At 38.6% G+C, this 16235-nt stretch overlaps 1 protein-coding gene and 1 pseudogene across 2 annotated transcripts; both read right to left on the bottom strand.

Annotated features, from left to right (window-relative positions):
- Positions 1 to 82: 82 nt before the first annotated feature.
- On the bottom strand, positions 83 to 8415 carry LOC147565093 (plant/protein). Of its 2 annotated transcripts, none has more exons than XM_086651601.1 (4): positions 7833 to 8415; positions 7611 to 7734; positions 1532 to 1703; positions 83 to 471 (listed from the first exon to the last, which is right to left on the bottom strand). In XM_086651601.1, the coding sequence occupies exons 1-4, from the start codon at positions 8037 to 8039 to the stop codon at positions 249 to 251; spliced, it is 726 nt and encodes a 241-aa protein (XP_086507727.1). In that variant the 5' UTR covers positions 8040 to 8415; the 3' UTR covers positions 83 to 248. The 2 variants fall into 2 exon arrangements, 1 of the variants encoding a protein (XP_086507727.1); XR_015230108.1 differs by having other exon boundaries at positions 331 to 711; positions 763 to 1703; positions 7833 to 8155.
- A 1324-nt stretch (positions 8416 to 9739) lies between these two features.
- On the bottom strand, positions 9740 to 10045 carry LOC147565092 (transcription factor MYC2 pseudogene; annotated as a pseudogene).
- Positions 10046 to 16235: the final 6190 nt, after the last annotated feature.

Genomic DNA, 16235 nt, shown 5'->3' with positions numbered 1-16235 from the left:
GAACAGCAACTCGAAGTGGTGGAAACCAGAATCAGCTAAAAAGGATATTTTTCAGTCACCTGCATATTTTCTCCCAAGAATATTTTGAGCTGAAACCATGACTTATAGTCAGACATAGACTACAACATTAAGATGGAACATAACTAGTTTATGAAACCCCATAATCTCAAACTAAAGTACAGGCACAGAATAGCCGAAAAATATGTTACATGTCTAAGTTAACTTTCCCCTTTTTAATCGGGGTCTAACTAATCAAATTGTTGACGAAGCTGCATCTCAGTTTCACTCTTCCAAGTAGCATGAGATGATTGACCTTTCATTCGCTTGTTCTTTTCTTTATCTTTGATTGCCGACCCTTTTCTCTTTTCAGGTTCTTCGCTCTTCTCCACTGGAGGACGATCACCACATACAGGACAAACCATCCCTCTTGCATTGGAAAAGGTCTTCGGTATCCCACATTGTAAACACATCCTGAAACAGATTCGTTCATTTTTAGATATAAGAGTGCATAGATCGTTCATAAACTACTGTAGAAGAGTCGATGGATACGATTAGGATGTAGAATGAAGACTCTGTTAACTAGTAGAGTTTTCAGAAAAAGTGCAGAATGTTAGAACTGTTTTGGCCCATAGAATATCAAGAATTCTGATGTTAGTTTTTCATTTCTTAAGCAGAGTCGCAAACATAGTAGTTGGGATTTGCTGATCCACCCTAGTAACTTGTCGCCTAGTTCTATGTTACCGGAATGATTTGCTTATCCACCCTAGTAACTTGTCGCCTAGTTCTATGTTACCGGAATCTCTACCTCCCCCTACGTACCGCGTACCAGTTCTCCCGTACCCTCTAAATGTAGGTTCGTAACCCAGTACTCCAAATTTGGTGTACCGGAATTTTCAGCTTTAACTAATCCATGATTTTGCTAGTTAACCAGTAAAAACTTTAAGTTTTGTGGAGATAGAATGTCTGAGACTCTGGGAGTATGTTTAACTAATATATATATGCATCATAGAGACTATATATCGTCTATGAAAATAGCCCAAAATGTACCGAAACTGAAAATAGCATACCAAAGAGTATACCCCTAGCGTACCAGATACTCACATGGTAATGTATCATGTACGTACGGTGCCCATACCACTTACCTAAGCAAACTGCATTCAGGTAACATTGGACTAGATCGGCATAGGGGTAGCACGATTTTACCCAATGCCGAACACCCAACCCCCAGTTAGTTGTTACCTATGAATCTTGAGAAGCTTAATTTGAATTATTATGTAACTTTTGTGGCCTGTGTTTAAAAAATATCCTATACAGATATACATATTGATACACGTGTATATATTTGGAGGTACATATACACAGACGTATACGTATAGGAATTAGTTGTACTCGGCCGAGCGCCCGAGCCCATGTCAGATCCCGCCCAACTGCTTAAATCAGAAATGAAGAATTTCAATTGAAACAAAATGAAAATATCTGTAGTTTGTCCACACCAGTTTCAGGTAAATTTTGGAGGAACAAGAGTACATACCTCAAAAGATCAGCAGCATCTTTTGCATCTGGATTTGTTGCTGAAACCACGCGCTTGCCTTCAAGAGCTATTGTAGATCCTTTGTCCGATGTTGATGATGGAGGCTGGCCAATGTCGCTCCTTACTCGCTCACGAATTCCTGTAATTTGAGCTTTGGCCTCCACCACTACACCTAGAAAATGAAAAAACAAACTTCAGAATCTAAATGCTGTGCCAAACTTTCAATATCACAAAAGGAGCGAAGATACAAGAAAAAAGCGAGCGGAAAATGCAAGTATTAGTTTCAAGATATAGCGATATACAAAAAAATTGTTTCCTGCGTATACAATTTACATGTGGTGTCCACATAAAGTACGCAATGCTGGCGTAGAGTTTTTCATAAAATTGGTCATTCCCACAATTTAGTAATTCCATCAGAAAGGTTAAAACAAAAGTCCGTAAAGAACGTAGTAGGACTATCTCAACAGCCAACTAAATAGCTTATCAATAATAGCAACATTAGTTTAGTCAAGTTACATTAATATGTTCCAAATTATCTTGGTGGAAGTTTGACTCTGTTCGATATCTTTCACTAGAAAAGCTTCGACCAAATTGACAACACATCTTCTGGATCTTCATTATGCTGGAGTCTCGGTGGATGTAAAGCCAAACGGATCCATCTAGGAGAGGAAGACTCTGTTGGTGGATGGCGAAAGCTATCAGATTTGGATCAAAACGGAAGTGGTTGCTGAAAGGAGACAGGATACGTCGGTGTTATGCTCGTCGGATAACCAGGTCCCGGTACCGGAGAAGACGAAGGTTGATGACAGGGTCTCGAGTCCCAACAATCAGGTACATAACCCTACTGCTGAACCTATGGATACAGACTTACCTCAGGAAAAGGTGATGGAGACTGAAGTTGTCAAAGATAAGACAGTCGCGAGCCCCAAGAGAGATCCTAGAAAAGGCAAATCTAAAGTTGGTGAGGCTAAGGAAGTACGTACGGAGGAAGTAACCCGGAAGCTGCATGCAATGCCTGAAATGAGAGGGATAGAAATCAGACCAGACATGGTGGAGTCTATGACCAGGATAGTCAATGATTCAAACAAATGGACTAAGTCAATAACGTACAAGAGACTTAGGAAAAGTCATGACATGCACAAGAAAAAGTTGTGGTCCTTGGGAAGGGTCCCAACGATCAAAAGGACTATCTCCAAAAATTATAGGCGCCCCAAGTCATCTGGGCCGAAGAAGGGGGCAGAACCCGCTACTCCAACTGGTCAAGTTGAAAAGGAGAAGCCTGAAGCTACAGGCACTGATGAGGATGTTAGGATGGCCCAGTTCTTTAAGACTGCTAAGGAATTAGGGCTCTCGGGTTCGGATGACTATGAAAGGGTGATTCATTTGTTGGTAGAGCAGGATGTGGAGTTACAACACAGTAAGAAAAAGAGGAAGGAAACCCAGGAGGAGGAGGTCCTAAACACAACACCTCTTGCCATCATTAAGCCAGGAGGTAGTCAGGTGAGTAAGTCCAGTGGTAGCAAGGAGATCAGCTCTGGTTCTAAGGAGAAAATAGGGATGGCTATTGTTATTCAGGAAGAAGAAAAGGAGATCGGAGTCGAGAAGAAGGCCAGTCCAGGCAAGTTGAACAGGGAACTGAAGAACTTAACTTGGGGTCTGTCGGATCCGCCTTCATCTTTGGTCAGGTCGCGCTCAGCTCCGAGCATGGGGGATTTCAAGTTTAAATGCCCTAGAACCTCCTTAGTTGGAACATCAGGGGCTTGGGCAGTCCGGCCAAGCAGTTAGCTGTCAAGAAGGTTGTGAAGGATCTGTCTGTTTCTGTTTTGTGTCTACAGGAGACTAAAGTAGTAGAAGTGTCTGAGTCTCTTGTTAGGTCTGTTTGGGGTAAGGGTCGCTGTGGATGGGATGCCATCACAGCAGTAGGTTCGTCGGGTGGTATTTTGTGTGTTTGGGATAGTAATCTAATGGAAGTTAAGGAAGTACTTAAAACTACTTATAGTATGTCTTTACATTTCAAGAATCTTTTAGATGATTTTGAATGGGTGTTTTCGGGGGTTTATGGTCCTTGCCAAAGTAATCTCAGGACTGAGTTTTGGAAGGAGCTGGACAGTGTCTCAGCTAAATGGAGGTTACCATGGTGTGTGGGGGGGGACTTTAATGTTATTCGTTTTATCCATGAAAAAAAGAGGGGCAGAAAGTTAACTACTAGCATGAGAGACTTCGGTGAGTGGATTGATCGTCACGGCCTTATGGACCTTCCCAAACAAGGGATGGAGTATTCATGGACTAATAACCAAAGTGATCCGGTCCTCAATGTTTTGGACAGATTCCTTATCAGTGGTGAGTGGGAGATCAAATATCCTAAGGTGGAGCAGCTCATCCTTCCTAGGCCTATCTCGGATCACGCTCCTATTCTGCTGAGAACAGAGATTACTAAATCCAATCCGCCTCCTTTCAGGTTGGAGGAGAGATGGATGAGGGATCCGGAGTTTCTTGATCTAATTGCTATCTGGTGGGCCCTCCCTATAGGGTCGTCTCCAAGTAATACTTTTTGGAGAAAACTTCAATTTCTGAAAGGGAAGCTAAAAGGCTGGTCAAGGGAGAAGCACAACAAGTTCCATAAGACCTTCAAGCTTTTACAGTCGGACATAGGCTTGTTAGATAAGAAGGAAGAACAACAAACCTTATCTCTTCCAGAATTTGAAGATAGAAAAAAGATGAAAAAGGAATTAGAATGCCTGATGGCTCAGGAGGAGATTAGCATGCGTCAGAAATCTAGGGCTCTGTGGCTCAAAGAGGGCGACAAGAACACTTCGTACTTCCATAAAATTATGAAGTGTAGGGCGAGACAAAACAGAATCAGTATCATCATTCAGGACAATGGGGTCATCACTAAGGAGGAAGAAATTATGAAGGAAGCAGTCGCGTATTTCTCTAAGACCTATTGTGAACCGACTTTTTGGAGACCTGGCATTGAGGGGATGCATCTCCCACATCTCCTCCCCAACGAAGCGGACGTTCTAGAAAGGAGTTTTACAGAGGAGGAAGTTAGAAAGGCAATTTCGGATCTTGCTAAAGATAAGGCTCCGGGCCCAGATGGTTTTCCTATTTCGTTCTACAGTAGATGTTGGAACATCATAAAGGAAGAATTCATGGACATGGTAGAGGCTTTCTCAGGGTCGGCAGAGTTGGACTGGAGACTCAATCAGACATTCATTGTTTTGATTCCTAAGAAGAAGCAAAGCTCTTCCTTTGCGGATTTCAGACCCATTAGTCTAGTTGGAGGGACTTACAAGATCATATCTAAAGTCCTTGCATCCAGGTTGGCGTCGGTTATGGATAAAGTTGTTTCCCCTTTTCAAGGGGCTTTCATAGGAGGTAGACAAATTTTGGATGGGGTTATGATAGCGAACGAGCTGATTGACTCGAGAAGAAAGCAAGGTACCAGAGGTATTGTCCTCAAGGCAGACTTAGAGAAAGCTTATGATCGAATAAGCTGGGACTTCTTGTATAGTATCATGAATCGCATGGGTTTTGGTTATAAATGGAGGGCATGGATATATAAATGTATTTCGTCGGTTACCTTCTCGGTCTTGATCAATGGCCAACCATCTAAGGTTTTTCAGAGCTCGAGAGGGATCAGGCAAGGAGATCCTATATCTCCCCTTCTGTTTCTTCTAGTGGGAGAGGTCTTAAGCCAGTGCATGCAACAAGCAGAGCTCAGAGGATGGATAAAAGGATTCCAAGCTACTGCCTCGAGTAGGAAGATCAATCATTTGCAATTCGCGGATGATACTCTGTTTTTTCTTGATGAAGACCTGGAACAGATTACAAGGTTGCGTGATATATTGGTCTGGTATGAATTATGTTCAGGGCTGAAGGTTAACTTGAAAAAGTCTTTTATCTATGAGGTTATAGAAAATGAGAGAGGTCCAAGGAATCTGGAGGTTATGGAAGGATTCGGATGCCCGGTTGCTTCCCTGCCCACTTCTTATTTAGGATTACCTCTGGGACATAGATACAAGGCTAAGTCTCTATGGGATCCGGTTCTGGAAAGAGTTAACAGAAGGTTGGCTTCTTGGAAAGGTCATGTTCTGTCGAAAGGTGGGAAACTTACACTCCTGAAGTCGGTGCTGCAGGCATTACCAACGTATTTCTTGTCTCTGTTCTCCATCCCTATGGGTATATTGAGGGTGATAGACTCTAAGATGTGCCATTTTCTCTGGAGTGGAAAATCAGAATCCAAGAGGCTCCATTGGGCTGCGTGGAGCAAAGTGAAATTAGGCCGCCCCAAAGGGGGCCTGGGAATCAAAGATCTAAAGACTATGAACAAGGCTCTCCTATCTAAGTGGCTGTGGAGGTTCGAGCAGGAGGATGGTAAGCTTTGGAAGGAGGTAATCGGAGATAAATATGGTGAGGATTATAATAGTTGGGCAAAGAAGGTGAAGAACCAATCTTATGGATGTGGGGTTTGGAAAGGAATCCAAAATAATGTGGAAGAGTTCAAAAGAATCACCAAATGGAAGGTGGGTAATGGCCAGAAGATCTTGTTCTGGGAGGATACATGGTTAGATAACGAGAAGCTAAGTGTTCGTTTCCCTAACACCTACTCTGCTGTGGCGGAGAAGAAGGTGAGATTATGGGAGTTGTGGGACACAGAGGCTGGGGTGTGGGATATCCAAACAAGGAGGAGTCTGAATGACTGGGAAGTTTTGGAGTATGTGGAGCTTTTGCGAACTCTACAGGAGGTGCGGTTAAATGATGACCAGGACACGAGGGTTTGGATCAAGGAGGAGAAGGAGAAATTGTCGGTCAGAGCGTGTTATTCTATGATGGAATCAGGAGACCAAATCATGCATCCAACTTTAGTGAAAATCCTTCGTAGGAAGGGTATCCCTCCGAGAGTTGGATTTATGCTTTGGGCAACGTTCATCAATAGAGTTCCGACGGTGGATGCGCTCAGACGTAGGGGATTTGTGATCATCAATCGATGCATCATGTGTAAGGAAAGCGAGGAGTCAAGTGCTCATCTGTTCATACATTGTAAGGTTGCTCAAGGATTGTGGTCCTATTTTCTTAACTCGCTAGGCATAAAATGGTGTAATCCTTCTTCGGTTGCTGACCTCTTCGATCAATGGGAGAATACCCCTAAGCCGAGGGGCAAGAAAGAGGTTTGGAACCTCATCCCGGCAGCTATAGTATGGAGCATTTGGAAAGATCGTAATAACAAGACTTTCAAGGAAGGAAATGTAAACTCGAACCTAGATGTCGAGGACATTAAGTCAGTTATCCACGGTTGGGCTAAAAATCTAAATTGTATAGGCTCTGCTAGTTTTAATGATGTTGTTTTCAATTGGGAGGCGTGGATTGGTCAACATATCCGCTAACCTCCCCCCCCCCCCCCCCCCCCCCCCCCCCCCCTCATTGTATAGTTTTCTCTTTTAATGATTAATTCAAAGTTTCAAAAAAAAAAAAAAAACAATACCTCTAATTTAGTCAGTCTGCCGAGTAGGTATCTCTAACGATATTGGCCCCTAGAATCCCATCTTTCTACCAAGACGAGCCGATTAGTGCGTACATTTTCTCTTTGTAACTTTCATCAAAGATTTAGCATCTAAGTGAAATACTTTTAGCTCAAGCAAGACAAATTTGTTGTCTAATGCACCTTGTACCCATATAGCACAAACGTATTGATTTTTCTTCGATTGTCTCCTCTTTTCTCGTTTAAAAACCTCTCATCTATTTGTGCTACTAAGAAGTAAAACTTACAGGTAAAAAGAACTCTGACTACTAGAATTTCCATCGATTGAAGGACCGCGGAAATTCTATACATGAGTTGCAAACAAAACCCTAAATATTCTATCTTCACTCGTCTTCAAATCCAACTTCACATGAATGCAGGTGATACAATTTGAGTTTGGATTACAATCGAACAAATCAATTATAATTTCGAAATTCTAAACCCTAAAGAAGTAGAACAAATCAAACCCATGTCTGATTGAAGCTCAAAACTGATAACTTATATAGACATGAAGAATCAATTAAAATTAGGGTTTTAAACAAGCTTTAGAGACTTTACCAGCTGGTAGATCTTTCTTCTCCTTCCACATTTTATGACGACCTCGTCTCCCTCTCTGATCATTATTATTAGCAGGAACATGTTCGGCGACGCAATTGTTCAGAAACTCAGGTGGTCCGGCAACCTATAACAATTCAAACCCAAAATCAGAACACAAAAATCATACCTTTTAATCATTCATGTGAGTTTAAATTAGGGCAAAAGAAGAAGATGGGTGGGTACCTCAGAGAATACATCAAAAGCAGATGGAAGAATAGAATCTTTAGAAGGTATAGGAAGATCAAATAAGGGTTTTTGAATTCTAGAATGATTATTATAAGTACTAGGGTTTTCTAGTTGGTCTTCATCGTCACTGAATGAATCCTGAAATTTTTCTTCTTCTTCTTCTTCTTCAGCAGAAGAGTAACCTTGTAATAGTGATAAACTCATCTTCCTCTTTTCTTTGGCCGGAGATTCACAGAAGAAGAAACGAAGAAGACCAAATCGATTATGATGATGATATTCGAAGACTTTGAAGCTCTTAGATTTTCCTCGAGTAGTCAACTGATGAGATCTCGTGGACTTCTTGGCCTAAATATAAAAAAAATTCGTACCAAAACAAAAATACACAATTTTTAGAGAGAGGCTCGTTTTGGCAGAAACAAAGTGCATAAGGGTGTCGAGTGCTCGCAGTCTAGATTATTAATCGAAGACGATGAACACCTGAGATTATTGAAGGAGATGCAATGCAAGTCATTAAAGTTCACTCAACAATTAAATCAGATTTTTCTTGGAAAATTCAGTATATTATGTTTGAAATTCAGGAGGAATGTAGCTCTTAAGCTCAAACTACTACTAGAGTTTGTGGTTGTAATCGCAATCGAGTTTTGCATTGACTTGCTCGAAATACTTTTTTAGTCGAAATAGTTGGCCTCTGGGAACCCCGTCAGATCCCAAATTTCATTTTAAGTCGGTTGGAGGTAGATAAATCGAAAGTTCTTTCGGATATTTGTTTTGAATAAGTATATGATGAGCCCTATTTCGCAAAAAAAAAAAAAAAAAAAGTAATATGACATTCTAAAAGATATAAAATAACAATTTCAAAATTAAAATATTATATTAAATTATTGGTTAATTTTTTTTTTGTTGAAAGAATTATTGGTTAATTTGATGTCTAACATCCAATTTGGTTTTTATTTTTTATTTTTTTTTTGTCAATCAACTTTAACTGTTGAATTATTTTTAATTATCGGATCAAAATTCTTCCTTCCCTTTCCTTTGTCACTTTCCCTTTTCCATGTCACCGAAGGTCGGTCGGTTACTCGTCGACGAATACCATTGAAAGAAGACAACTCAACAGTTAAAGTTGACTGACGGAAAAACGAAAAAAGAGACCGAATTGAAAATTGGTCATCTTTAGAGAGTCATTTCGGACTTTCGGTGAGTGACCATCTTTAAGTAGCCAAATATTTCGTAAGAATGGACTTAAGGAAGTCTCTCCTATTTCATATACCCAAAAAAGGGATGATCCTGGGAGTGTAGATGAGAAAAACAGGAAAAAAAAAAAGATAAATAATAAAACAAAAAAACAAATTTACTTTTGCAAAAAAAAAAAGAGTTAATTCCTATATGGCCCCCTACTTTGTGACCAGCTTCCTTTATGGCCCCCAAATTTCTGTAAATTCAAATATGGCCCCCTATTTTCATGGAAATGTCATAACTACCCTTCCCATTAATATATTTTCAAAATAAAATAAAAAACAAAAACCTAAATTCCACCTCACTTCCCTCTCCACCACTCATCTCTCTCCACGTCACCTCTCTCTCCAACTCACCTCTCTCTCTCTCCAAGTCAGCACTCTCATGAAGGTCGCCGGCCGGAAAATTTTCCGGCCGGCAACCTTCAAACTTAAAAAAAAAAAAAAATTTTTTTTTTCACTCACCTCTCTCTCTCTCTCTAAGTCAGTATTATCATGAAGGTCGTCGGCCGGAAAATTTTCCGGCCGGCGACCTTCAAACTTAAAAATTTTTTTTTTTTTTTTTTTCACTCATCTCTCTCCCTCTCTAAAAATTCCGGCGAAGGGGGTTTCCCTTCGCCGGAATCTGGTCTGTTGAAGAACAGACCAGATCTGGTCTGTTCTTCAACAGACCTATTCTTCTCCAGTTAACCAAATAGGTAATGAATTTAGAAAAGCTTGACCAGGAAGACCTCCACCATTAATAAAAGATTGAGTCATAGAAACAAGAAAAAACCACTCTGTATCTGTAACTTCTTCATCTAGAGGATCATCTTCAGAACTAGCAGGTACACCTGAGATCAATGAGTGAAGATCTCGAAGAACTTGTTTCCGATGAACTTGTTCAGCTAACGACAATGGTGTTGTTTTCCTATTTGATTTATCAATTTCACCTTTGTAATAACCATCACCCCAACCAAGAAGAGAATCACCAGACATATTATGGAGTGTAGTTTTGAAACAGAGTTGGAAACCTGGTAACAGGTGGTCACCAGGTGGTTTGGGAAAGCGGTTTTCCGGTTAGAGAAAGGAGGAAGAAGGATGGTGGGGGAGTGAAGGGAGAGACAAGAAGATGTGTGGGGGTTGGGGGATGGACGGTTAGGTGAATGGATAGGTAGATAGATATTTGGGGGGAAGGGATCTTATTCATCTCGTTGTTGTAATGGTTCTAAGCTCTTCCTCTTTTATTCAACTCTCTCTCTCTCTCTCTACAATCTATTTGCACTTCAAACACTTCATCCCTCTTTCTCTCTCTAAAAAATTTATCTCTAGATTTTCTCTCTGTTTTAGTTAGTTCTAGTGAATCCCTGAAAATCTAATTGCTTTTTATCTTTCTTTCTCTCTAAAATCTTGTTCCCATTATTTATCTCTTTAAGATAGATAGATCATTAACTTTTCTGAATACTTTGAAATCAATGGATGTTACTGTTAAATCTGAAGTTCTAGAACAGGGAGAAACTATGGTTCTAAATCCAGAACCACTCTCCGTAGTCCCTTATACCCAGAAGAATACTAATAAATCTAGTTCCAATGAAGATTCAGAACAAGAATTTAATGGTAAAAGAACAAGGGTTTCTAATGATGAAGATGAAGTATCTCTTAAGAAATCAAAATCAGAACTAGAGTAATGAATTCAATAGTCTTTCTTCAACAGACCAGATTCCGGCGAAGGGAAACCCCCTTCGCCGGAATTTTTAGAGAGAGAGAGAGAGATGAGTAAATTTTTTTTTTTTTAAGTTTGAAGGTCGCCGGCCGGAAATTTTCCGGCCGGCGACCTTCATGATAATACTGGCTTAGAGAGAGAGAGATAGGTGAGTGAAAAAAAAAACTTGTTTTTTTTTTTTTTTTTAAGTTTGAAGGTTGCCGGCCGGAAAATTTTCCGGCCGGCGACCTTCATGAGAGTGCTGACTTGGAGAGAGAGAGGTGAGTTGGAGAGAGAGGTGACGTGGAGAGAGATGAGTGGTGGAGAGGGAAGTGAGGTGGAATTTAGGTTTTTGTTTTTTATTTTATTTTGAAAATATATTAATGGGAAGGGTAGTTATGACATTTCCATGAAAATAGGGGGCCATATTTGAATTTACAGAAATTTGGGGGCCATAAAGGAAGCTGGTCACAAAGTAGGGGGCCATATAGGAATTAACTCAAAAAAAAATCTTTTAATAGTTTCAAACATAGTAACGAACTAACGAAGTAATCTTCACATAACACTTTCCATTATTTACTTACCATTAGATGGAATTCAGCCCCAGAGTTATCATGAGGAAGAAACCATTTCAGTAAGATGACCTTCATTGTATCCCAATGGACATCATGGCGGCTTTTTATTAAGCATTCGACCTGTTGAAACTAAAATTCGATTTGAATTTTCTCTCGAATAGTGCAAATATTATAAAGATTATGAATCTTTCCGCATTATCTATATCAATCGAATAAAATTCTTTTAATGACAATGAATAGATTGCCCTGTAAGAATTAGAGGTGCCTATAAAAGATTGGTGTTGGAGAACTGCGTGGTGCCAAGAATTGGTGAGGGTCTGAATATAATGTGAAGAAAGATGGGGTGGCTATACATACTCACTTATTGTTGCTCATCATGGATGGTGCTTTTGCAATTGGTGATGTTTGATACCGAGTTGAAGAGAAGTGGTTGCCAATAGCATTGTGCTTTTCCGGATTATTGTTGGTGCATTCAGCGTTTGCATTCCAAGATAACGGGTGAAGTTTTTTTTTTTTCATTTTTTAATTTTCACTACAATCGTCATCATTTATACATCGATACGATGTGATAAGTACGATAGTTGTCGAATTATTACTGGTTTAAAGTCCTGACGAATTAATGGCCTAAAGCCCAATGAATTGAATGACCTAAAACCTACATAAACTAGTTTATTTATACCCTAGTTCCTCTAGATAAGGATCTAGTGTTGTTTACTGGAGCGCCAGTGTAGGTTTAGTCTAGTGGGTTTAATCTAGTGGTTATTTGGTTGGATTACGTATTAAGATTGATGGCACGGATTGAACGCTCTTCTGGTTGATGGAATAACATTTAATTATCTTTCTAGTTCGTGATTAATACACGTTATGATTCATTGATTCTTACTAACTTTACGGCGAGTACATAAAATCAATTACTACTCTGTGATCATGATTCTAAGTTTGATTTTACTTTCGGGCTAAACATAAGATCTAATGATCAATTCACGAGTAGTTAAGTCTCTTGTTGGGGATTAGAGATGAAGGCTTGATATGGTTAGTGTGGTTGATGACTTTCTCATGTTCGATTAAGCGTTTAAGCTTGTTTTCATGTCCTATGTCACGCATATGTCATAGTTACACCACTAGTATTGTACAATTATATTCTAAACCCTTCACAAAAAACTATATTCTAAACAGAAAAACTTGTGTCGGAACTTGGTTTTCACACTACTGGTACTATAAAACCAGTGGCGTGGCTGAGAAAAACGGGGCCCGGTGTGAAGTTTTATTTGGGGCCCTCTGATAATATAAGACGAAAAAATTTCTTATACGTATCATAGTTAACCAAAAAAATTTACTTTGGTTACTAAATTCATTTTTGATATATTTTAGATGAATGTGTATGAATATAACAATTGAATATGTTTGATGCTTCAAACTATTTAAGACAATTAAAAAAAATATTTATGACAAAATAACTTGCCAACCATTTATTTTTTTCAAGATAAAAAAACATTAATTTTAATTCTATACAAATTTTCAAGAATCATTTTTGAAAAAAAAAAAGACGAACACAATACTTATTAAACTTCCTTTGAATCATTAGTCTAGAAGCATATATTTGTAATTGATATTTAAAAAAGAAAAAAAATGAAGGTAGTGAGATTTGAACTCTTGACCTCTTGTTTGTAAAACAAGGAGGTTACCAAATGAGCTACAACTAAGTTATGATAAAGGTTTAGTCCTTTAAATATTTATACAGAAATAAGTTATTCGAGGGGGCCCCAATTTCTTCGATTTTTCTTGTCGTGTGAGAGGGGCCCGGTGCCGTCGCACCTATGGCACCCCCTCTTCCACGCCCCTGTATAAAACTATATTCGGGTAATGAATCTGCAATTAAGATTACAAACAATCAAGTACAGTATGACCTCTTCAACAAGAAAAAAGTACAATATGACCAAGCAAAACATGTGTAGATTGATGGAGATTTCAAATACAAGAAGTTAGAAGGAAAGATATCAAAATTTACCATGTTAAGACAACTTAACCGTTAGTTGATCTTTTGACTACGCTACGCGACTCACTTGTCAAGTTGGGCATTGGACATATTCATGCCCTAACTTGAGAGAGAATGTTGGTGCGAGTCGCGCATGACTCGTCCAACTTTACATGTCCATATAATGTGGATTTGATTTCGTTTCCTTTTCTATAAATAATATTGTAAGAATTTACATCATTATATATTCCTCCAACACATAACAAAAATACATGGCCATACTTCAAGATATTGTCAATAGAATGTTACCAATATATGTATATACATGAATTCTACTGGACCAGGGTTAATTCCTTTACTATTGGTTGTTATACAAGATTAACAAGAGGAAATGGAGGTCCCTTTTTATACACCAAGTCTTTTTTTAAGCACCATAGTTTATGTTTTGAGGTTTAAGGGTGTGGGGTTGCACAAATTATGGATTTATTAAGTGGAATTTCACTATTTTATCTTTACACATCTTAAAGAGCCAAGATTGTGAAATGTGCAGGGGAGTCATGTTACTAGTGACCCCATTAAAATATGGTCATTTTTGTTTTTTCACATAAAACTCTTGTTAGCCAAGTTGGATCCAACTCCACTTTCAACCTATTTTTTACTAGCTAACTCCACTAATTGGAGCTTTCCTTTCCTTATATTTCTTTTTCATGGCCTACTAAAAAAAGAATATGATATTTCCATCAACTCAGCCCACGAGAATGGAAAATAAAATAAAACTATTACATCAAAACCAAGGGAAATAGTGGTGGTTTTATTTTCCAAAGTGTTAGGGGCAAAATATATATGATTTGCATACAAAATAAAAGAAACAAAAATATAAATCAAGAGCATACACTACTTGTATACATGCATGTATCCATTTGGTGCAACTTTTGACCACATTAGAACAAATTCTTCTCTCTCCCTCTCTCTCTCTCTAATAGAGATGATGTAAAGGGAGTGTAAGAATGTAAGTCAATGTAACTCGGCTAAGTAAGAGAGTGCCTATAGAGAAGGGTATTTCTGTCTTTTCAGCTGAAGAGAAAGTTTGTTATAACAAACTTTCCCTCCAACTCCTTCTCTCTCTACTCAAACTATATAAACTCAAATGTATTGAGATTGATCATAATACAATAAACACAACTTCTAAAACTCAATCTCTCTCTCTCTCTAAATCTCACATGGTATCAGAGCTCTAGGGTTTCTTCGAACCTAACAATGGAGGAAACAAGCTCACACTCAAATCCTTCTTCATCTTCCAATTCAAATCATCTTCCTTCTTTTAATGTCACAAATTTTATAGCAGAGAAGCTAGATGAAACGAATTTTTTGCTTTGGAGAGATCAATTCGAAACCATTTTGATCAGTAATGATCTAATTGGCTATGTCGATGGATCTATAACTGAACCAGAAGCTTCGATCTATGAAAACGATAGAGAAATTCTGAATCCAGCTTATCAGATCTGGAGAAAACAAGACAACTTTGTCAAATCGTGTCTCAAAGCTACATTTTCTAGATCTGTTTCGTCAGATGTACTTGGATTAAAGACTTCTCAACAAATTTGGGAGTATTTGAATACAGTTTATGCTGAAGAATTCGAGGCTAAGCAAGATCTCCTTCGAAGAGAGATTCAAAATACAAGGAAAGGATCAGCTACAATTAGTGAGTATTTACGAAAAATTAAATCCTTATCTGATTCCTTAATTGCTGTTAATGATAAGATCTCTGAGAAAGAGATAATTATAATTGTTCTAGCTGGATTAGGAAAGGATTATAGTCAGTTTATTGTTGCTATTGATAATAGAACAACTAGAATAAACTTTCCTGAACTTAGATCTCGTCTTCTCCATCATGAGCAATGGCTGTCTGCTCAAGAGAAGTTTGATGAACAATCTGCCTATTATGTGAAGAACACAGATTATCATAAACCATCCACATATAATCAAAAGAACAATTATAACCAAAACAAGTCAAATTACTCAAAACCAGGCTATACTAGATACAATTCAGATAGATCTCACACAACAAATCAAGTAAAACAGAGAAATTCTTCTCAAACAAAGCCTCAAACATCTGAACCACAACATCCACTACATAACCAAAAGGCTGAGAATTTTGATTTCTCTAGCATTCCTTGTGGAATATGTCACAAATGGGGTCATAAGGCTAGCAAGTGTAGATTTCGATATGCTCCTTCTAGATCTTCAGACTCACCATCATTTGCTGGACTTCACATTGGAGAATCATCAAAATCTCCTCAAATTGATGGTGATTCTGAGCCATCTCAAGAGGAGTGTAATATTGCTGTCATTGAAGAAGGCTTCACTGCTAATCTACTCTCTTCACCTAACTCAAAGTCCTGGATAGCAGACACAGGAGCATCAAGTCATATGACACATGATTCAAAGGTACTTACACACTCTACTCCTTATCTTGGCAATGAATCAGTAATGGTTGGTAGTGGTAACACCATTAGTATCACTAGTACTGGTAGCTCCAAAATGATGTCTGCCTCACAAGAATTTGATCTTCATGACATATTACTTGTACCAAGTATTAGGAAGAACCTACTGTCCATTTCAAAATTCACTAAAGACAATGATTGCTCAGTAGAATTCTTTCCTTGGGGCTATAATATCAAGGACTTAGCTTCTCAATCTACATTGTTAGAAGGACCAATGGTTAATAATCTTTATCCTATTGAATTTACACCATGGTCTATCAACCAAATTGAAGCCTTATCAGCTAATTTAGTAGCTTCTCCATCTTTGTGGCATCAAAGATTGGGACACACTGCTCATGGTGTTCTTGAAACTTTACATAAGTCACATCTTATTCAACTTACATCTGAAGACACATCTAAGCTATGTGATTCATGTCTTTTGGGCAAAAGCAAG

The sequence above is a fragment of the Eschscholzia californica genome, unplaced genomic scaffold (assembly GCF_041429995.1).
Source record: "Eschscholzia californica isolate CP2 unplaced genomic scaffold, dmEscCali1.0.p SCAF_1, whole genome shotgun sequence".
Taxonomy (NCBI): domain Eukaryota; kingdom Viridiplantae; phylum Streptophyta; class Magnoliopsida; order Ranunculales; family Papaveraceae; genus Eschscholzia; species Eschscholzia californica.
Note: the sequence above shows the minus strand (reverse complement) of the source record. Positions and strands in the feature narration are given on the sequence as shown.